Raw genomic sequence first — 22979 nt, forward strand, 5'->3', positions numbered from 1 at the left:
GGGCAGTGTCACTGGCCCTCATATGTGGGATCCGAACCGGGGCCCTCTGGCGTCCCAAGCCAGTTCTTAACCATTGTGCCACTCGGCCGGCCCAAGATAATCATTCTTAACGGATGGCGCACGATGTGGCTTGCTCAGTTTGGGAAATTTCCCATGGAGGCGGTGGGCAGGAAGCTGAGGAAGTGGCTGAGTTCCTACCAGCCAGTCACTGAAGTGAAACCTGCTCAGACATGTCCTCTGACACTAGAGACGGCGCGTCCCCTCAGGCGGCCACCTTTAATATAGTGAGAACCTAGGCCCAGCGGAAGGGGCTTGGTAACAACTCTAAGGACACTTCTCAGAGTTTCTTCTTTCTTTTTCTTTTTTGGTATGTGTATGTGTGAAATTGGGGCTAAGTTGAATTTGTTCATTAAACGTTAATGACATCTGCGGCGGACCTGTGTGAAGAAGACACACTTCTTGCTGTCAGGAGCCCACAGTCAGAGGCAGTGGCTGGGGAGATAAGTGGGTGTTTGCGTTCTCCAGCCACAGAGCCGGGGGTGGGGGTGGGGTTAGAAGGTGCTGCCCGCAGTGGGGGTACCGGTACCTGAGCCAGGAGGGACGGGAAGGAGGTGTGAGCCCCACGCCCATGTGGAGAGGTGGCCTCAGAGGGAGGATCGAGACCCAAGGAGGGCTGTGTCCAGGTGTGGAGGTGAGGAGAGCCACGGCGAGGGCAGGGCCCTCGTGAGCTGCAGCCGTGGCTGCCGGGCCCTGAGGACTGCTCGCAGTGCGCCAGCCAGCGCTGCTGTGCACCGGACTCCGGGAGGCCCTACGTGTTCACGTGTGTCGGTGCTTGAGCTGCAGTCCCAGGGGAGGCCAAGGGCTGCACTTTTTTTCTGGCACTGCGGGCAGCTGTTGGGGGGTCTTAATTAGAGCAGCGTGGCCAAATTTTTATTTAAAAAACCCAGTAGCGGGTCGGCCGAGTGGCGTGTTGGTTAAGAGCTGGCTTGGGACGCCAGAGGACCCCGGTTTGGATCCCACATGAGGGCCAGTGACACTGCCCTCCACAGCTAAGATGCTGAACAACAGCTCAACCTGGAGCTGGGCTGCCGTGAGTCGCCGGCGACAGCGTAGGCTGCAGCCCCTGCTGCAGTGGGTTGCCATGGGCTACCGTGTGTAGCCAGCAGCCAGCGTGAGCGGCCAGCAGCCGCAGTGAGCGGCCGTCCAGAAGCCGGAGACTGATCTGCCTTGCCCAGGAAGAGCGCAGTGATGGTGCCAACTTGGGCCAGTGAAGCAACGTCCTCCACAACTAGACTGAAGAACAAAACAACAGCCAAAACAACAGCCACTTGTCTGTTCCCCTTCCCCCAATTCCTCAGCACTGTTCCCATCCCCCAATTCCTCAATAAAAATCTTTTTAAAAAAAAACCAAAAAGAAAACCCAGTAGCCTCCATTTACTTGGAGAATGGCCTGGATGGGGATGAGACTGAATGTGAGATGTGACCACAGCCTGGCCTGCCCAGGGCGGTGCCAGAGCACAGGAAGGAGCTGGGCAGGTTGCACCACGTTCCGGGGGGAGGACAGGCTGTGTGGCAGCCGAGGGAGGGCCCGGGGCAGGGGGCAGGGGCTGGAGGAGGCAGGCCGAGCGAGAAGGTTTTCCTCTTCCGCTTGGCCAGGAAGCTGCAGAGTGCAGTCCGGCCGGACGTTTGTAGCAGCCGGCAGCCTAACAGCGTTCGGAGATGCCGTGGCTCCAGGCATGGCTGCCCGCTTTTTGAATTGTCTCGTGATAGTAGTCTGGAAAGTGACCTAAAAGGATGAATTTAAGACCAGGAAGGACTTCGTGTTCTCACTTTTCCCTGACTATTTTCTGGAACAGTATGAGGTGGGAGGCAGGGGAGGGATGGACACTGGGGATCACCAAGTGGGGACTGTACCCCACATAGCTGTGCGTACCCAGGCTATCCTGCCCCCCCCACACACACACCAGGTGGTGGTTCTTGTTGGAATGAACAGATGGCCCTCGATTGCAGGGTGGGGGCCAGCTGTCGGATGCCCGAGGTCAGTGACCTTGGGTGTGGGAACTCACGTGCTCGCCACCTTGGAGCTGGTCCCTCGCAGAGCAGGCCCGTTACACCGTTAGGCTGCTGACGAGTGCTGGCACCCATGCGCATCACTGACCCCGCTGTCTCTCTCAGGTGACGCCAGCGGCTGCCCCACCGTCCGGGAGTGGTTTGTGTATGCGGGGAACCCGCTGAGACACCCGGACCTCGTCAGGCCTCTGCCGATGAACCTTCCAGGTACGCTAGCCTTCGTGAGGTAAAGTACTGAGCCTGCGGGAACGTGGTTTCCAGAAGCTCACAGGTACTCGTTTCTGTGTCAGCCCTGGGCCCACGGGCAAGGGACTTACCTGGTGCTGTTCCAGCACTGCGGGCAGCTGTTGGGGGTCTTAATTAGAGCAACCTGGCCAAATTTTTATTTAAAACAAAAACCAAAATGGCGGCATGCAGGCGGCTGGCCCAGGCTGGACCCCCAGGGCCTGACACCCCTGCAGCCGCGGGATTGGGTTCTTGACGTTCTGCTGATGCCAGCTCTCCTTCCCGTGCGGAACTGACAGCACGAGAGGGAAGACAAAGGAAAGTTACTGTGACGGGAAAAGTAAGTTTCTTTTCATGAGCAGTATCTTAAAACATGTAATGAGAGGGAAGGAGCACGAGGCTTGTCCAAAAATTAGCTGAAGTGAATCCTTCCTTCCTTGGGGTTGTAGTGTCTGGGAAAGGTCAGGAAGCTGTGACTGCAGGTTCAGGCTCTACACGGAGATGGTACAGGAGCGGGTGGGTGTAGAGTTTAGTTTTAGAGGTCTTGTCCCTGTTTCAGAGAACAAACATTTTTCTAAGATTTGGGTAGTCTGTCTTTGTAGGCTTTAAATTTTCTCGTGTCACCATTATTCTCCATCTCACAGCCTGTAATTTACCGAATGAGGATTAGAGCGCAGCAAAACGTCTTTATGAGTGGGATTGTATTGGGAGAGAAGGTGACGAAAGGTATTAGAGAGGATATTTCCTTATTCTGTCAGTCAGTGATGTTGAACTCTCACCTGAAAGGTACTTAGTGCAAACACAGATCAAGGTGAATTAACACTTGTTTTTATAGCAGGAAGTATTTTTAAAGGATAACCAAAATAGTTTTCAGAAGTGTTTTGCTGCATATTTAATTTCCATCTTACAGTATCTTTCCGAAAATACTATGGAAGTGGACTAGATGGTTTCCTTGGTGGCTCGAATCAGAGTTTGTCTGTTCATCACGTTGTGAGTGAATGTTGAAGGATGTTTGGATGTCCTAGGACATCAGGTGAGCCTCAGAGTGTGTGCTGCTGGGGCTCGCGGCAGGGCTGTGCGTCCGCCTATCCTGACCCAGCTTTGGGAGCCTGACCGTGCGCGGAGGCCGTGTCTGAAAGGGCCTCGTTCCCTCACTGGCTGGTGCACTGGGAATGTGACTTTGCCGAGCGGCTGTTTCTGTGTGTGGGAGCAGTGACGCAGACAGGGTGGGGCCCTTCCTGTCCTCCTGCTCACACAGACACTTTCACCAAGTTACGTGATGTTTGAAGCCCATGGGGTTTAGATGTGATGCTCGTTGGTGACCTGGAGACCAGAGTGCTTGCTCCTTCAGTCTCTGATTATTCTCTGAAGCATCCGAGCTGCCCGCGGATCTCGGGGAGCAATGTCTGAGGCACCCTTGGTCTTTTCTGTCCGAGCCTCTCTAGCCCCACCACCTAGATGAGTGTGTGTGTGCGTGTGTGTGTGTGTGTGTGTGTGCGTGCGTGTATGCACGTGTGAGCAAGTGCAAGTGTATACATGCATGTCTGTGCGTGCGTGCGTGCGTGTGTGTGTGTGTGTGTGTGTGTGTGTCTGTGTGTCTGTGTGTCTGGGATGGGCCCAAGAATTTGCATTTCTAGGAAGTCCCCAGATGACACTGTGGCTGTTGATATGGTAAGAGACACAGCGAACGGAAACACAGCACAGCCCTCCAGCCCCACAGCTCGCTCACCACCCTGTGCTCCCTTCTGGGGCCGCCTCCGCAGGCTGCAGCCTGCCACCCTGGTGCCCAGAACAGGGCGCCCTTCGAAATAGTGTCACGTCTACTGCAGTGGAGCAGCCGCAGTCTGGAGCCCTCCTCCTCGCCAGCCCGTGTGTGTCCCGCTCACCCTGCGGTCTCTGACTCCTGCCCGCCCCTTAACCTTCCTCTGGTCTGTCCCCACCACGGCCTGAGCCACCTTTCAGGCACCCTCCTGGGTGAATCGCGTCCTTCCCAGCGCTCTCAGGGAGGGGCCTTGGCACCGACATGTCCGTCCCTGGAGTCCCTCTTTGCTGGCTGTTCACATGTCCCTCCCGTGATGCACTTGGCCACACAGTTCATTCCTCTGCTGTGAGCCTGGGCGTGCTCTGTGGCACACTCGCGCTTGGTGCCAGCGTGCCGTCCTTGAGGGCAGGTGTGAGTCTTCCTCTCTCCTAGCTATGCCTCCAGCCCACGCCACGATTGCCAGTGTATGGGAGTCCCTGGGGGCAGGTGCTGGGTGGCAGCTGCTTGGATGTGGGTTAGATGGAGGAGGGAGGACAGCAGGAAGTGTGTAGTCAGACGCCACTGCTGTCCCTCCTGGTCCCAGCAGAAACCCCTTCATTGAGCACATGAGCCAGGGGATTTTAATAATTTAGATGTACTCGTGTATATAAAACAGAATTGAAACACGAAAATCTTTATTTTAGGAATTTTTTGCATCATCGTTCCAGGGACGTGCTTTCCAGAGCATGGGCTCACACACCCTGCGTCCAAATCTGCAGACCCCACACCTAGCAAAGCAGAATTTCTGTGTCCAGAACCCAGGAACACGCATGCTGGCAGTCTCTGCAGTGGTTCCTTTAGGCACTGACGTTTGGGAACCACTGGTCTCGGGTGGGAGAGCAGAGTGACGGGCGAGCCGGGTGTGTGGTGGCCGTGATCCTGCTCACACCCGGGACAGTGTCCTCTGAACGGCTCCTACGGCTCCTCAGTAGTACGGAGCCAGCACAGGCGGGACGGGCGCCTTGCCCCCGGGGCGCAGGAAGGAGGTTTCCGTGCAACATGTACACAGGACTCTCCGTGCTGCTAAGCCTCTGTCCTGAAGCCTCAAAGCCCAAGGCTGTGAGGAAGGGAAGCAGCTCGTGTCCCGTGTTCTTTGATGACGTCTCTGCAGGAAGCATGTGAAACCTGCTCGCGCAAAGCATAAAGGTGATGGGACTTCTTTTCCCACGTAGGGGGCACGCCTAGTTTGAAACTGCTGTGGCTGAACCAGGAGCCAGGAACGCAAGCCCTGCGCGTGGACACGCTCCTGGCCTGTTTCGACCTCTCGTCCTCGCGGGAAGAGCTGCAGGCGGTCGAGAGCCCGTTCCAGGCGCTGTGCTGTGTCCTGACCTACCTCTTTGTGCAGGTGACCTTGCCCCGGCCCCCGTGGCATCTGTGTCCATGTGGGTGCCATGAACACTGGTTCCCTGAAATGCTCTGAGCCAGACAAGGGCCCGGGGTTGGGGAAACCTGCTGCTTCTTGTCATGCACCCAAGTGTGACGGAGGCTCGAGGCTCCTTGCAGGCGAAGGAACCTGCCTTCACTCTGCTTCTGCTCCCCAAGCTTCCAGTCTGTGGAGAGCCTCCCCATCCCATCCTGTCCCCCGTCCCTGCTTGGGTGCTTGTTTCTGTCCCTGGGGTCCCGGGTGACGGTGAGACGGCCTAGCTCTGCACTCAGGCTGACCGGCCTGCGGTCCCCGCCTTCCCGTAGAAGCCCTTCACTTCTAGGCACATGGATTCGACTTTCCTAAGTTAACATCTGTTCATGCAGCCGTCTAACAAATTTTACTGAGCGCTCACCTTCGTGTTCCACCCAGAGAGTGGGACGATGGCCACCTCCTGGGGTCACTGGGGTGCTCGCATGGTGGGGACACTGGGAGCGATCTGTAGAAGTGCCCAGTGACGTGTCCACAAGGGTCACCACCACCGTCATCGTCAGTCCTCAGCCTCTGGCCGCGTTGTAGACCCTCATCAAGTGGGACATCAAGCTTTGCATTCATTCTGCATTTGGTTTTTCTGTGAAAATTGCAGAAGCTGAGAAGATGCGCCTCGCAGCAGTTTCCCTCGGACGTGGCTGTGTCGACACCTCAGGACGAGGGGGCTTAACATGCCTTCCAGCCCCTCCGCTACCCTCCCCCAGCTGGTTATTTCTCAGTGATTTTTGTCTCACTGTTGTCATAACAGTGACAATGTCCCTTCTGTGCCTTTAGCCCATTTGGACTTTATCTGACCCTCTCAGCCTCTCCGTCTTCCCTGAACAGAGAGTCGTGTGATTCTGATTTTCAGACCTGAGTTCACCTGACGAATTGTTTGCCGTCTTTAAGAAACGTACTGTTTCTGTAGAATGACATTTCAGGGAACCGCACCCTGACGACTTTCCCTTTGTCAGTGCCCCCTTGCCTCTGCCATTCCACAGCTAGTTCTGCACTTCTCACTCCGCAAGCATGCGGCCAGGTGACTCTTATAGGGGTTATATGCCTCGTTACTGGTCACGCAGATGGCGGCATAAAGTTAGTTTTTGCCTCACTGTTTGGAGTGGAATGTTTATTTGCATCAGACTTAGCAAAGTAGGGCCTTAACAGGGTGGCAGGAGTGTGTGACATTTCAGTGTGAAGGTGCATGTCCTTTGAGACTGTGCACAGATGCACAGGTGTACACGTGGCCGGTGCTGCCCTGTGGGCAGCGGGCTCAGCGCTGAACCTGCGTGGGTGCTTGGGCATGCATCCTGCGCGGTCTGGCCCAGCTCACGGTCACACAGCACAGCTCCGCTCACTCATCATGTGTGCAGGTGACGGTCAGCTCCTGACCCCACTTCCAGCAGAAGACGGTCCTGGTCGCTGAGCGTGCTGTCCTCTCCTGCCTGTTACAGGCACCAGGAGGGACAGTGCACTTGACTCCTCCCCTATTGATCACCTCTGAGTGGCCGGCTGCGTGAGGCAGACAGCATTGGTTTCACTACAGGGAGCGTTTGTGAACTTTTTAAACTGGAAAACAAATGGGTATGGCAGCAGTCAGCGTTCCTTAGGTCAAGAAGTTGATGTATCGTAGTTCACAGGGTAATTGTTCTCTCGGGATTATAAGGCTAAAAAGGTCCATTTGTAAGTTCTTACACTTCTGTATGCTTATGCGTAGATGTGTTATGTGTAAGACGAGATAAGATCACATACGTTCAGTGTACAAAGCGGCACAGAAACTAAACGCTATCGCGTTGTCAGACCTCTAAGTTGATAACAGGATTTTTTATTAAAGGCTCATCTTGGGAAGAGTCTCTGGAAGGGAGAATTTACATCCTGGAACATACACACTTTAGAAACAGTCCGGAGTGCAGTAGACCCTTTATCAAATAGCGTCCGCTGTCTGGGATTCTAAAAACTACGCACCCAGGACCTGGCACCAGGTGTGCTTTAGGCGTCACCACAGGTGATGCCAAGTCTGAGACGGGTGAACTTTGAAAGACATGATGTAGAAGACTGCTACTGTCCTCCCGCGGTCAGTCAACATGTTTGCGTGAGCCTCTCAGGAGCTTGCTAATGGCGAGCGGAGTCCCCTGCCAGCGGGCTTGTGTAAACGCAGGGAGCCGCGCCGGGCGGTTGGAACCTGCCGTCCTGGCCTCGCCTGTGCAGCCCAGGACCGTTCTTCTTGTCATGAGGGCTGCACATCGGTAGGTGTTGTTTTCCCCTGAAATGACCGTGGCTGGCGTTTCTACAAAGAGGGCGACAGTGTTGGAGGCGGTGCCAGCCGGTGAGCGTGCTGCTCGAGTCCCGCAGTGTTCCTCTCGGCCTCCCCAGGGCGCACTCGGCATTCTCGCGGTGGCCGTGGGGTTTCTCAGCAGGTGGCCCCGCGGTGAGAAAGCTGCCGCCCCTGGTCCGGTGAGGGGACACATGGTGGAGAGGCTGTTTCACCATGCCCCCCACCCCTACCCCCTGGCTCTGTCTTCTGGGCTCGCGGGCCCTCTCCTCACTCCCTCGTTTACTTGAGACCCGGCTGGCTATTCCCCGTCTGTCTCCTTGTGTCTCACTTTCGTTAGAGCTTTGGATTCCACAAAGGATCGGCAGGGTCTCATGTTTCGGGGAGCCTGCTTTCCTTTAAACTGGTTTTCAAGGACACAAGTGTTACCTGTAGTTGGCCGGGTGGCTGAGTACCCCGGCCTGACCACCCAGCGGTCATGCTCTGTCTGCACACCCCTGAATGCCAGCTCTGGAAATCTGTCCTTAACAGGGATCACCTGCCAGGCACTGGAACTGGCCACCTTGGAGAGGAGCCAGGCTCCTTTGTCCAGCGTGGCCCTGGGCAGGGTGGAGAGCTGACCCCGGGTCAGGGCGGTGGGAGAAGAGACCCAGTTGCCTGCACCGGCCTGTCTGCTGCCAGAGCTGCGCCGGTGCCGTGTGAGCCCTGGGTGTGGTCACGGCGACTCAGGTCGATGATTGCTAACTCCGGGCTCGGCCTCTCTCCCTTCCAGGTGGACACGCTGTGCCTGGAGGACCTGCATGCGTTCATCGCCCAGGCCTTGTGCCTGCAAGGAAAGTCAGCCGCGCAGCTGGAGGCCCTACAGGTACTGAGGCGACTGGCGGACCGTCATGGCCCTGAGGGCAGCCGGTCTGACCGAGGGGTCAGCGCTCACGCCGGCCCTTGTTTCCCGCTCGTGGTACAGTGGTGTGGTCCGTCTCGCCAGCCACTGAGCCCAAGTCCTGCCATGTTAGCAAAATCTGTAGAAGGAGCTGAGGACAGACAGCACCCCCACCGTGGCAGCGGCAGTCCCACGTCGTCGTGAGCAGCTGGACCAAACACGCTCTTGTACAAGCACTGCCTCGTGACAGCTTTGAGAACGGAGTTCTCGCTGCGTCTCCGTGTTCTGGTCTTTGGAGAGGAAAGCTTATTTGGCTTTCTGTAAACGTGTCACCCACTTTAGGGAACTAGAGCGCCGGTTCCTGGTGCGAGCACCCCGTCCTGCCTGCTTTGCCTGTGGGCCTGGTCTCCCACGCTGCATCGGCTCTGGGGGGGTGGGAGTGTCACCCCCGGCGCCTTGCCTGCTGTGGGTTTCCAGTAAGGGTGTTTGGTGATGCAGGTGACGCGCCGTCTCCGGGAGGCCTGCCTCTGGCGTGGTCTCACTCGGACGAGGCCACTTGTGAGCGTTTACCCCTAACATCACCAAGTGGCCTCGTAGGCCTCCTGCTTGCTGGGGGGGAGGGGAGGAGCATTTCCCCAAATACCGGGCACCTTCCCAGTGTTCAGCTCCTTCCAGCAGGAGTGGGACCTGTGCCGCTGTTGCTGACCGCTGGCTCCATGTGCGGGCTGTAGCTGGGTAGCTGGTTCTGCACTTGGAAATGGCCCCGCGACCACCATAGCTGTGTCAGTGTTTTCAGGGAGGGTAGGAGCTTTTCTCGTTTTGTTTTTAATGTTTTTAATTTTAAAATTAGAGTTGACGTGCAACAGTTACAACAGTTTTGGGTGTACAGAGCAGCAGGTCAGCTTTTATGTACGGTGCGAAGTGGCCCCCGCGGTGAGTCTGGTGAGCACCCGGCACCACACGGAGTTGCGACACTGGCCGTTCCCCGTGCGTTTCACACCCTGCAGCTCGTTTATGGTTGACGCTCATGCTGCTCAGTCCCTTCCCCTTCTCGCCCGTCAGTTTGTTCTCTCTGTTCTGTTCTTGAGATTCCACATATAAGTGAAATCACATGGCATTTGTCTTTCTCTGTCTGAGTCACTTCGCGCAGCACAATGCCCTGTGGGTCCATCCATGTTGTTGCAGATGACACAATTTCATTGTTTTTGTGGCCGAGTTATACTCCATTGTGTGTGTCCACGTGCCACCTCTGCTCCATCCATCATCTGTCAGTGGACACGCAAGTGGTTTCCATGTCTTGGCCATTGTAAGGAAAGCTGCAGTGAACACAGGGGTGCATGTGTCTTTTTGAATTCGTGTTGTGGATTTCTTTGCATAAATACCCAGGAGTGGAATTGCTGGGTCACAGGTAGTTGTGTTTTTAATTTTTTGAGGAACCGCTATACTGTTTCCCATAGTGGCTGCACCAATCTGCAATCCCATCAACACTGCACCCGGGTTCCCTTTTCTCCACAGCCTCGCCAACACTTGTTGTTTGTAGATTTATTGATGATGCCATGCTGACAGGACTGAGATGGTATCTCATTGTGGTTTTGATTTGCATTTCTCTGATGATTAGTGATGTTGAACATTTTTTCATGTGCCTGGTGGCCATCTGTGTGTCCTCTTTGGAGAAAAGTCTACTCATGTCCTCTGCCCATTTTTTAATTGGATTGGTTGGGTTTTATGGTTTTTATCAAATTTATTGTGGTAGCATTGGTTAATAACATAAATTGCAGGTATATAGCTTTATAATATGGCATCTATATACACTATTGATTGTTTTTTGATGTTGAGTTTTCTGATTCTTTATAGATTTTGGATATTAACCCCTTATCAGATGTATCATTAGCAAATACGTTCTCCCATTGGGAGTCCGTCTTTTCATTTTGTTGATGGTTTCCTTTGCAAAAGCTTTTTCGTTTGATGTTGTCCCACTTTTTTATTTTTGCTTTTCCTGCCTTTGCTCAAGGAGACATATCCAAAAGAATATTGCTAAGACCAGTGTCAGAGTTTCCTGCCTGTATTTTCTTCTAGGAGTTTTGTGGTTTCAGGTCTTACATTTAAGTCTTTAATCCATTTTGAGTTGATTCTTGTATATGGTGTAAGAGGGTGGTCTAGTTTCATTTTTTTGCTAATGTATCTATCCAGTTTTCCCAACACCATTTATTGAAGAGACTGTTTATTCTTGCCTCTTTTGTCTTGGATTTAATGGACCACATATGCATGGGTTTATTTCTGGGCTTTGTATTCTGTTCCTTCGATCTATGTGTTTGTTTTGTGCCAGCACCATGCTGATTTGATTATTGTAGCTTTGTAGTATAGTTGGAAGTCAGGGAGTGTGATACCTCTAATTCTGTTCTTCTTTCTCAAGATTGCTTTGGCTACTCAGGGTCTTTTATGGTTCTATATAATAAATCTGAGGATTATTTATTTTAGTTCTGTGAAAAATGCCATTGGTATTTTGACAGGGATTGCATTGACTCTGTAGATTGCTTTGGGTAGGATGGACATTTTAATGATGTTAATTCTTCCTGTCCATGAGCATGGCATATGCTTCCCTTTATTTGTATCTTCTTCAGTTTCTTTCTTCAGTGTCGTATAATTTTCCGAGTACACGTCTTTTACCTCCTTGGTTAAATTTAATCCTAGGTCACTTTTTTTGATACTGTTGTAAGTGGGATTATTTTCTTAATTTTTCTTTCTAATAGTTTGGTATTGGTATATAAAAATGCAACCAATTTCTGAATATTAATTTTGTACCCTGCCACTTTACTGATTTTATTTATCAGTTCTAATAGTTTTTTTGGTGGAAACTTTAGCATTCTCTCCCTATATAGTATCATGTCATCTGCAAATAATGAGTTTTACCTCTTCCTTCCCAATATGGATGCCTTTTATTTCTTTTTCTTGTCTGATTGCTGTGACAATCAGGACATCCAATACAATGTTGAATAAAAGTGGTGAAAGTGGACATCCTTGTTTTGTTCCTGATCTTAAGGAAAACACTTTTAGTTTCTTACCGATGAGCACCATGCTAGCTGTGGGTATACGGCCTTTATTCTCAGGTGTGTTCCCTCTATTCCCACTTTAATCCATTGATATGTTCACATTGTTTTTATCTTTCATTTTGTTTATGTGGTGTATCATGTTAATTGATTTGTTGATATTGAACCAACCTTGCATCCCAGGAATGAATCCCACTTGACCATGGTGTATGATGTTTTTAATGTATTTCTTTTCTTTTTTTTTTTTAAGATTTTTTTTTAATTTTTTTTATTGGGGAATTGGGGGAAGGGGAACAGTGCTGGGGAATTGGGGGAAGGGGAACAGACAAGTTGCTGTCGTTTTGTTCTTCAGTCTAGTTGTGGAGGATGTTGCTTCACTGGCCCATGTTGGTATTATCATTACGCTCTTCCCGGGTGAGGCAGATGAGCCGCTGGCTTCTGGACGGCTGCTCACTGCGGCTGCTGGCCGCTCACGCTGGCTGCTGGCTACATATGGTAACCCATGGCAACCCACTGCCACAGGGGCTGCAGCCTACGCCGTCGCTGGCGACTCACAGCAGCCCAGCTCCAGGTTGAGCTGTTGTTCAGCATCTTAGCTGTAGAGGGCAGTGTCACTGGCCCTCATATGTGGGATCTGAACCGGGGCCCTCTGGCGTCCCAAGCCAGTTCTTAACCATCGCGCCACTCGGCCGGCCCTTTTTAATGTATTTCTGAATTCAGTTTGCTAATATTTTGAAGAGGATTTTTGCATCAATGTTCAAAAGGGATATTGGCTTATAATTTTATTTTTTTTGTAATGTCTCTATACAGTTTTAGAATCAGGGTATTGGTAGCCTTGTAGAATGAGCTTGGGAGCCTTCCCTCCTCTTGAAGTTTTTGAAATAATTTGAGAAGAATAGGTGTAAATTCTTCTTTGAATGTTTGATAAAATTCACCTGTGAAGCCATCCAGCCAGGACTTTTTTTGTTGGGAGTTTTTTGATGACTGATTCAGTTTTGTTAGTAGTAATCAGTTGGTTCAGATTTTCTGTTTCTTCATGATTCAGCCTTGGAAGACTGCATGTTTCCAGGAATTTATGCATTTCTTCTAGGTTTTCCAGTTTGTTGGTATACAGTTGTTCATAGTATTCTCTTATTATCCTTTGTATTTATGTGGTGTCTTTGACTTATGATTTCATTTATTTGGGTTCTGTTTTTTGATGAGTCTAGCTAAAAGTTTATCAATTTTGTCTATCTTTTCAAAGAACCAGCTCTTAACCTTCATTGATCTTTTCTAATGTTTTTTTTTAGTCTCTATTTTATTTATTTCTGCTCTGCTCCTTATTATTTCCTTCCTTCTACACACTTTGGGCTTTGTTCTTGTAGTAGTTCCTTTAGGTGTAAGGTTAGACTGTGCATTTGACATTTTTCTTGTTTCTTGAGGTTGGCCTTTCTTTGCTATGAATTTTCCCTTTAAACTGCTTTTGCTGTGCCATTGGGTTTGAGTCACTGTGTTTCCTCTTCCATTTGCCCCAGAAAGTTGTTCCACTTCTTGGGTTGTCCGCCAGCTGGCTGGTTGTGCCGCGTGTGTTTAGCCTCCAGGTTCTGTGTGCTGTTACATTTCCTTCTTGTTACTGATTATGGGTTCACACCATCGTGGTCAAGAGAAGACGCTTGGTGTGATTTCAGTCTTATTAAATTCACCGAGACTTGTTTCGTGGCCTAACATATTGTCTTCCTGGAAACTGTTCTGTGTGGACTTGGAAAGAATGTTTATTCTGTTGCTTTCAGGTAGAATGTTCTGTCCATGTCTATTAAGCCCATCTGCCCTAATGTGTCACTTACAGCCGCTGTTTCCTTGTTCATTTTCTGCCTGGAGGACCTGTCCATTGCTGTCAGTGGGTGTTCAAGTCGCCACTACAACTGTGTCGCTCTCGACCTCTCCCTCATCCTGTTAATATTTGCTTTGTGTTGAGGTGCTCCAGTGCTCGGGGAGTCAGTGTTCACAGCATTATACATCCTCTTGTTGGACTGATCTCTGCATCATATGGGACACCCTTCTTTGACTCTTGTTAGTCTTTGTTTTTAAGTCTTCCTTGTCTGGTATAAGCTTTGCTACTCCAAGATGGAGACATGAAGAAACATAAGAGACTCGTGGTGGTGTGGTTTGGGCCACGGCATGCGGGAGCCACAGTCAGATGCAGGAACTTGGTGGTAGGAGTCTACGTGTAAAAGAAGGGTGTGAGAGGCTGAGGGACTCAGGACTCCAGAGTTGGACATTGTACATTGTTTGGGGATAGGCTGCTCTGGCTGACTGCGCCCACGTAACTGCCTAGTCCTGAGGAGCTGTGATGACCAGGAATCTCTTGCCGCGCCCCACAGACAGTGCTCCCATCGGAGAAAACATTCCCCCTGAGCTGCACACCCTCCGCTTTTCATGGGAAGTGTGTCTCCATCACACTCTGTGTGACCATGGGCAGACATGCGGTTGGTCCCTCATGGGCTGAAACATCGTCACACGGTGCCTGACTGTGAAGTCAGGGTCACGTGAACACAAGCCTGTGACACCAAGACAATCGGCCCTGAGTGACTAATGGGCAGAGTGTCTACAGCATTGGGACGTAGGACAAAAAGATGGTTCATGTCCCTGGGAGGACAGAGCAGGATGGCATGAGTTCATCACACTACTCAGAGCAGCACGCAATTTAAAAGTTATGAAGTGTTTATTTCTGGAATTTTCCATCTAATATTTTCCAACTGTAGTTGACCATGGGTAAGTGAAACCACAGGAAGTGAATCTGTGGATAAGGGACGACTGTATTACTTCTGATTTTAATAAAAGCCAGTTTTATTTTATAATGCACAAGGGGCAGGCACACAGATGACAAGACACGCTAGTCCGTCGAGACAGCTCACGTGCAAGGAACCAAGCGTGTAACATGTTACAGCCATTCTTTTCCGGTTGGAGCTTTGTCATGTCTCAGTGCTGGTTGTGTGTTTGCTGGTTTTCCTGTTCACACCTGTAACTCTCTGTATGTGTTCAGCTTACAGCTCTGGAGGACATGCGTGTTCACTGTTTTGTCAGCAGCTCACACTTGCTTGTATAGCCCATGTGAAAACGCGCCCTCATGTTTACTCGAGAAATAGATGGGATTAGCACTGGAATCTGCAGTTAGGAGGGAAAGTCATTTAAACAGTAGACTGAATTAGAGAGCTAGTAGGCCCCCCCTACACACACCCACCCACACCACACACACACACACACACACACACACACACCCCACACTACACACACACGCACACCCGCCACTCTTCTGCCTGGGATTTAGGATGGGTCTGCCTGGGGTAGAGGCTCAGCCCCATGTGACCGTTGGGTGCTGGCCTCGCCTGTGCCTTTCTGCCTTGTTATCTTTGAAACTCAGTTTAGGTTGGCTTAGTGAATAGTAGTTTAAATCCATATAAGCGCATTTTACAAACTGCTGATAAACCCCAGTAAATGAACCTCATTAGCTGTAAACACCACCCAGTTGAGCTGTTTGCTGTTAAATATTTACTGTGAGGCTTTGAGCCGGTGGAACTGGTTTTTCCATCTCCATTAGCTCTGCAGGAAGCACTCAGCTTTTCCTTGTCCTTACTCCCAAACACCTTAAATCCTGTTTCCAAAATTCAGGCTGCTTTTACGTATTAATTTTATTTGTAAGACCATACCTTTAGCCACCTGGAATTGGTCCATGTTCCTGGGCCTTTCGTAGCCCCATCTGGGGTCAGCCTTCTGCAGCACTCCCAAGGTGGCCCCTGAATTCCAGTCCTGGGGAAGAAGAATTGCTGAAAGGTGATGTCAGAGCGCCAGGTTTTCTCTGTGGCCCAGCCTGTGAGAGTGCTGTTTTCCTCAGAGCCCCACTTGGCCTAAAGTAGCCTAAACTACTTCTGTTTGGCAGTAACTTGGAAATGGGTCCTGGTCAGCCCGCTGTTCACAGCCCCCAGCTTTCTCCGCTGCTTTCAAGATTCCTCAGCCCTAATCCTCTTACTCACAGACATATTGAGGAGGAAAGGCACAATTTATTTTCTAACCTTTTATTATAGTTAGAAAAATAAAATAAGGTAAACATGGCTGAGAAACACTTTTAAACATATTCTGGGAAATAAAAGTGTCGCAGCCACAACACTTAAATATTATCTCCTGGGGCCGGCTGAGTGGCGCGTTGGTTAAGAGCTGGCTTGGGACGCCAGAGGGCCCCGGTTCAGATCCCACATATGAGGACCAGTGACACTGCCCTCCACAGCTAAGATGCTGAACAACAGCTCAACCTGGAGCTGGGCTGCCGTGAGTCACCGGCGACGGCGTAGGCTGCAGCCACTGCTGCAGTGGGTTGCCATGGGCTGCCGTGTGTAGCCAGCAGCCAGCGTGAGCGGCCGTCCAGAAGCCGGCGACTGATCTGCCTCGCCCGGGAAGAGCGCAATGATGGTGCCAACTTGGGCCAGTGAAGCGACGTCCTCCACAACTAGACTGAAGAACAAAAAGATAGCAACTTGTCTGTTCCCCTTCCCCCAATTCCCCAGCGCTGTTCCCATCCCCCAATTCCCCAATTAAAAAAAAAAACTTAAAAAAAAAAAAAAGGAATGACTGTTTGGGGGACAATTTAAAAAAGCAGTGTTGCACAGATGCTTTTGTTCAGTCTTGGACTGACTATGGGGGAATCCCAGTTCATGATAAATTTCCCAAAGTGATCAAGGTTTCTTATTTTAATAAGTGAAGTGAACCCTTCCTTGTAAAGGGGATAAAAAGTCACTCTTTCCCTGATTTGCTGTGGTTGTATGCATGACATTAGATCTGCAAGGATACCCGACAGTTGCGGTTTAGTTTGAGCAACACATAAACTAGACGAGAACAGCTTCCGTTGCTGTTACTCATTAACGGAATCGTGGCCACTTGGCATTGTGTGTGGTCAACACAGGCCAAGAATTCCAGAAGCCTGAGTGACAGGAAAGGTGACAGTTCTCAGCACAGCTGGAACCGTCTTGTCTACAAACAGTAAGAACATCTGACAGGTGGATTTGGCACAAAAAGAAGTATTTCATGTTGGAATGACCTTCCTAATTTGTAACAGTTGTCAGCCCTGTGGGATAATAAGCCATTTTATTCCCAAATGATGAGTAATCATTTAAAGTGTTATTTTAGGACCACTCAGGACAGCAGGGTGTGTTCCCAGTACAGCGAGCCCTTCACCTAAAGTGCGACTTGGTGTCTCTTACTTCACTTTGAAAGAACGTTTGTGGAAGTAGAGCACCCGGGCGACGCCCTGGCCACACTTTGCTGCCAGAGTGCTTTGGCGTGGGGATGGGATGAGACGGGGACGTCTGGTTAGCAGCTCAGAGGTCGTCTGCACACAGCAGGGGTGGGAACGGTGGGTCATGGTGCATAGGGACCTCAGGCCAGGCCCTGTCCCCGCGGCCTGCACCCTGGCGCTGGCTGGCACGTGCACAGGTGTGCGGCCCCTTCACCTGTCTGTGTCTGCTCCCCAGCTCGACTGCGTGGACCCCAGAGCTGTGCAGCTGGGCGCCCTGCTGGTCCGCGGCCTCACCATGCTGGTTCTGGTCAACAGCGCATGCGGCTGCCCCTGGAGGGCTGGTGACCTCATGCCCTGGAACGTGTTTGACGGGAAGCTCTTCCAGGAGAAGTACCTGCAATCGGAGAAGGGCTGCGCTGCCGAGGTCCTTGTGGAGCAGAATGTGAGTGCTCGGCGTCACACCTTCCTACCATCTCGGGTTTGGAATCTGGCTTGAAGGCTGAGTGAAACGCAGGCCCGCCTGCTGCCGAACGCCTGAGTGAGGCTGCGTTCCCCTGGCCTCGGGTGCTGGCACAGTCGCGCTCAGGCTGCTGCCCACATGCCCACACCTCTGCCCGAGACAGGACAGCCTGTTCCAGAAGCCAGATGTGCGCTCCAGCACAAGGCTTCTTCCAAAACAGCCCATGGTGCCCGAGGCCCCAGATGAGTGAGGGCTGGCAGTGCCCAGCCCGGTGTGAGCCTCCCGAGCGTCGTCACCGCCTGAATGAAGTGCAGGTGGCCTGCAGGGCTGCCCCTCTCTCAGTAGCAGTGTGACAGTTTGTTACTTGGAACGGTCCCTGAAGGTTTGCAGTCTGGTTGGGGACGTTGCCTGCTGTACCCGTTCTGTAAGTACAGGCTACGTGGGTCCTGGAAGGCTCCCCAGGGAGGCCTCAGTCAGGTCGCCTCGGCGGGCTTGCATGCTCGCGGGCGTGGAACAGGCTCAGGTGGCACGCTGCACACTTCTAGCCAGGCAGAGAGCACTTGGCGGCCACCGCGGTTAACTTCTGTCACACCGAGCGGGCTGTTGCGGGAATCCGAGCGCTGAGAATTTAGAAGCACATGGCAGCTGCGGGACATGGCAGTGAGGGCCAGTGGTCCTCGGCTTCGGCTGGTCACCACTGAGCTGATGGACGTTTACGAGCCTGTGAACCACCAGTCACAGGCCTCGTCCCCTTCCTGTCCCTGGCTCCTGACCAGGCAGACAACACAGAGTGTTCGTTAGGAAAACGCAGCGGGGAGAGCGCGCCTGCCTCCATCTCGTAGCCATTTCCGCATGACACGTCTGACAGCGAAGCGTGGAAAAGATGACGTGATAAAAGCACAGGCTTCGAGGCAAGGTTGTGGGGCGTGACCCACGTCACATAGAACTTGACCTGTAGAAGTCATTGACCTACAGCAGAGAGAGAGACGCAGCTGCCAGCATCACTGTCTGGGGACTCGGGGGACGTGGCTCCCTGGGACCCTGTTGTCAGGGTCCAGTGCTGAGGGAGGGTGCGTGGAGAGCGTGGTGCCGGCCCCGCCGTGCTGACACTGTCTGTTTGCAGAGGCCCCGACTCACCAGGTTCCACAGCCTCAAGTCCGTTGTGTGCAAGGCTTGCCTGAAGGAGGACAGACACATCATCAGCCGGCAGCACTGGCGACCACACCACTCAGGTGGGCAGCGGGCGCGTCTGGCCGCTCCGTGCGGCCCGTGGGTAAAGAATGCCAGGGCTGAAGGGACCGGAGCCAGAGGGTGCCACCAGCAGCTCACATTCAGGTCCCTCCAGGGAGCACAGGTTCGTTAGTTAATGGCAGAGTTAGCTCTTCTCCGGGTGCAGGCCTGGCGATGCTTAGGTGATCTTTGTTTATTGGACAGACGATTGGGTTTATTTTTCCTCATAATAAAAGTGTATTAGGAAAAAGTAGACAATGGAGAAAGTACTTGAAGAGGAAACACAAGTAACCTTTAGTTCTGTGACCCAGAGATGACTGTGGACGGGTGATGCGTTTGGCAGTGCCTGCCTCCGTCCCACTGGCTACTCTGTGCAGCTGTGTCCCCTTTTCCGCTGGCACTAACCGCAGCCCAGCCAGGGTCGTGGTGATGCGGCCCCAGCACCGCACACGCCCTGTGTGCTTCATGGCTCCCAGCTTTGAGCTCTGGGGTGGCTTCCATTTTTCTAATTACACAGACTGCTTTTTTTGTGCATTATTTCCTTCAAATAGAGTCCTGTAGTTTACAGAGTTATTTATAATCAAATTCTACATAGATGCTGCCAGCTTGTTTTCTAAAAACCTTTTTATCACTCGATACCTTTTTCCCGTGATTAAGAGTCCTCTTCCATGGCACCCTGAACAATATTTAAAAGTTTGTGTTTTAGCTAATTCGACAGATGAAAAAGCATACCTCACGAGTTGGCTGCATCTGTGTATCAGTGAATTTGGATGTCTTCTTTATAAGCTTATTTTGTCAGCGAGTTTATTTTGATCATTATTTCACGGCCTCATTTAGACCTGTACCTGTAAGATTTAGGAGCAGCCCCATTTTTTTCCCGATGGAGTAAGAGAGCCCACCCCAACTTCCCACCCACCAGACCTCTCCTGCAGACCTGCTTGGCGTCAGCCTTGCAGATGTTCCGAGAGCCTTTGTGTTATGAGCTCAGGACACCACCTTGGGATGCGTCCAGTCCCACCGGGCGCCGGATGTGGGGTCCGCCCACAGGGATTTGCAGGCAGTGAGGACGGCTTTGTGCCCAGGCCCCAGGAGGGACAGACCCCCTGCCCGTCTTTTCTCCATCTCCTAACTCTCCTACAGCTGTAGATGCCCAGAAAGAGACCCCAGAGCAAAGTGCATTCCCTGCAGAATAAATGGGCTGCTCTCCCTCCATGGTGCCATTTCCTGAACTGGTTGGCGGCCTGTCACTCTGCGGTGGGGTGGTCAGGAAAGCAGGGGCACAGTGCTGGGACCTTGCAGCGGTCACTGGGATTCTGACGCCTGAAGCTCCCTCTGCATTTCAGGGGGCAGGCACTGCCGCTGGGCCTGAGCGGACTGCATATGTGACAAGCCCTTAAGGACAGCCATAGCTTCAGAGTTGTCACGCGTCTCCGTTTAAGGCTGCAGGACGGTGACTTCTAATCCTTACAAGAAACTATGTTTGATTACTTTCTGTTGAAGCACACTTACAGATGGGCGGGATTTGGCGATCATGTCATATTCAAGCTAACACAGAAAACTTTCGAGAGAGACAATGAGTCGACCTCCATGATCGGGAAACTTCCTTTTTGTCCTTGATGTCACCATTTCTTCACAAATGCCACTCGATGCTCTCTGGTTCAGTCCCCTTGTTTTGCAGAAGGAAAACTTGGGCCCCACGTGGTGTATCACTGTGAAATATCAGGATACTTTTACAAGCACATTCAGTCTGACCTAGTCAGGCCTCTGGTGTGAAACCCCCAGAGACAGGCAGCGGGGCTTAGGGGTTTGGAGAGGGGACATGAGAGGGAGAGCCTTGGGTGTGACACAAGCGAGGGGAGTTGGACAGAGCACCTGGGTCTGGCATGCCAAGTTCTGCACATGGGTGGCGGGCGCACCGGTCAGGACCCTGTGGGTGGCCAGCTGTGTGGGGCCCACCGCCCCAGGAAGGCAGAGCCAGTCAGAGCTGACCCTGAGGGCCCTGTGCTCAGCCTGCCCGTCCCATCACCAGCACGGTCCCTGGGCACACGCCCCAGTGCTGTCCCCACTCCCACCCAGCCTCGTTGGCACTGTGGCCCCTTCACTTGCGTTTTTCGTGGGCTTTCTCTGAAATTCACAGACACCAGAAGTCTGAAAACATTGGTCCAGTGCCACCTTGGTACAGTGTCACACAAAGCATGTGTTTTGGGGTTAGGCATCTGGTAGCTTGCTGACACGCTGACCTCCTGTCCCCACAGGGCGGTTGGAGAGGCAGGGTTCTGGCTCCCACAGGACAAGCTCCGGGTACAGCCGGTCTGGCCAAGGACAGCACTGGAGAGACCAGGGGCCAGGTAAGAGGGTGCCAGGCCACTGCCACCACCACGGCGCTGGGCAGCTCGTGTTCGTGTCAGAAATAGGTTGTGTGGCTTGCAGTTGAATAAACAGGTGAGCCAGCGATAGGTCTCGTGCCATCACTGCATGAACAGACAAAGCGGCTGCCTGCCCGATGCCACTGTGACTGCCTCTTGCCGGTTCATTTGTTTCCTGTCCATTCAGGCATCTGTTCAACACCGTTTTTATAATTATTGTAATTCCTGTTTTTTACCTCTGTAGCCTCTAAAGTGGGTGGCAGTTTCACAAGTTGCCCATGTTGCCACAGAAAGCACAGCAGGTGTATGCGTTCTGGTCAGCGTCTGAGTGGCCTTGCTGGCTGTCACAGTGCTGGCGCTCGGTGGGCTGCGTCCTGGTCAACGTCTGAGTGGCCTTGCCGGCTGTCACGGTGCTGGCGCTCGGGGGCTGCGTCCTGGTCTGTGCGACACTGCCGGTCACCTAGCGGAGTGCTGCGTTGTCCTGTGACCTCAGTGGGATGTGCACACTCAGCGCATGTCCAGAGCCCACTGTGTAGCCCAGTGTGGACGAGGGCTTATGACGAGGGCTTCTGAAACTCCACCCTGGGGGAGAGAAGCCGCATAAGTTGCTATGTGCAGTCACTTTAGGGTCCCTTTGGACCAGCTGAACCCACAGTCTTCCCCACCGGATCAGGCCACCAGCTGTCACTGGGAGCTCCCAGGGGGTCTGATTAACCACATTTAGTGACGTGCCACTGTCCTACAGCTCTAGTGACTGTCAGCGTGAGCATCCCCTCCACGTGATGCCAGCCAAGTCGGGACTGTGCTGCGTCAGTGACCGAGATCAAGGCAGTGCCTTCCCCCACGCGTCATGTGCGTTTGGGTTGCTTTGAATTTAGAAGGTTCTGCACTTGCCTGGACTAAGGCACAGGGGTTGTGTGTGGACCTAGAATCGCACGGTGACTCCAGGGCTGCAGGGTCACCGCTTCTGCCCTGAGTCTCGGAGCGGACACTCTGGGTAGTGTCCCACGTGGCACCCTTGGTTCTCACCTGCGTTCCGTGCGCCATACGGAGGGCCCATAGGTCACTGCAACCCCAAGGAACACACATGTGGCCAGCAGCACCGCCCTCCAGGGCTCCGTGGTGCCTGACGCTCCCACCCACCAGACTGCCCACCTCTGGTTGGAGGCTTAGGGACAGTCCCGAATCTCACTCTCCAAGGGTGACAGGCCTTCCTCAGGTGAATCAGAGAAAGAAAAACATGGACCAAAGCTCGTGGCCTGAACGGTGGAGCTGACGGCCCCTCTCCCCTCTGCTCTGCTATTTTAAGTGAGGGGTTCTTGAGAAGGTGTCTCTGACAAGGTGACATCTAAGCAAAGACCTGATGAGAGGGAGGGAGCAGCCGTGAGACGCCCGCGGGAAGGATGACGGACTGGAGGAGCAGCTCTGGCCTCAGGCCCGTAAGAACTGCATTTCCTGCAGGTGACACGCCTCATGGGCACCACGGTGACATCAGGGCAGGGCAGAAAGCCACCACAGTGCCCTGAGCCCACAGGTCTTCACCGAGCTGTGACGAAATGCGGTTTGGATGTAGGTGCACGAGTGTGTTGAGGTGATGGTGGGTGATGGGTTTAGAGCAAAGCGGGGTCCCAGCCCCATCATGCGGTGCCCCAACCTCGCTGTCCCCCAAGGGACCCGAGAGACAGCATTAGCGTAGTGAGTGTTAGGTGCAGCTGGCAACCCGCGTTTCTTACATCTTGTTTCCTGGCATTAATTCTGGTATAGCTCTTAATACTTATAAGTGGACTTTTTTTTGTTTGTTTGTTTTTGGTTTTGTTTTTTATTGGGGAATTGGGGGGATGGGAACAGCGCTGGGGAATTGGGGGAAGGGGAACAGACTTTGTTCTTCAATCTAGTTGTGGAGGATGTTGCTTCACTGGCCCAAGTTGGCACCATCATTGCGCTCTTCCCGGGTGAGGCAGATCAGTCG

The 22979-nt window shown here is 52.5% G+C and overlaps 1 protein-coding gene across 8 annotated transcripts in view; it reads left to right on the top strand.

Annotated features, from left to right (window-relative positions):
• The window catches only part of FAM120B (family with sequence similarity 120 member B), a 71595-nt gene that overhangs the window by 27332 nt on the left and 21284 nt on the right, over positions 1-22979 (top strand). For all 8 annotated transcript variants that reach the window (XR_002125896.1, XR_002125899.1, XR_002125897.1 and 5 more), the window contains 6 exons: positions 2176-2277; positions 5269-5441; positions 8534-8626; positions 17190-17396; positions 18538-18646; positions 20900-20992. Coding sequence is in view for 1 of the 8 variants with exons in the window: in XM_019659477.1 (XP_019515022.1) it covers positions 2176-2277; positions 5269-5441; positions 8534-8626; positions 17190-17396; positions 18538-18646; positions 20900-20992 (777 nt within the window). In the remaining 7 variants the exon portion in view is untranslated. The remainder of the gene's footprint in view (positions 1-2175; positions 2278-5268; positions 5442-8533; positions 8627-17189; positions 17397-18537; positions 18647-20899; positions 20993-22979) is intronic.

Source organism: Hipposideros armiger, unplaced genomic scaffold (assembly GCF_001890085.2).
Source record: "Hipposideros armiger isolate ML-2016 unplaced genomic scaffold, ASM189008v1 scaffold_299, whole genome shotgun sequence".
NCBI lineage: Eukaryota > Metazoa > Chordata > Mammalia > Chiroptera > Hipposideridae > Hipposideros > Hipposideros armiger.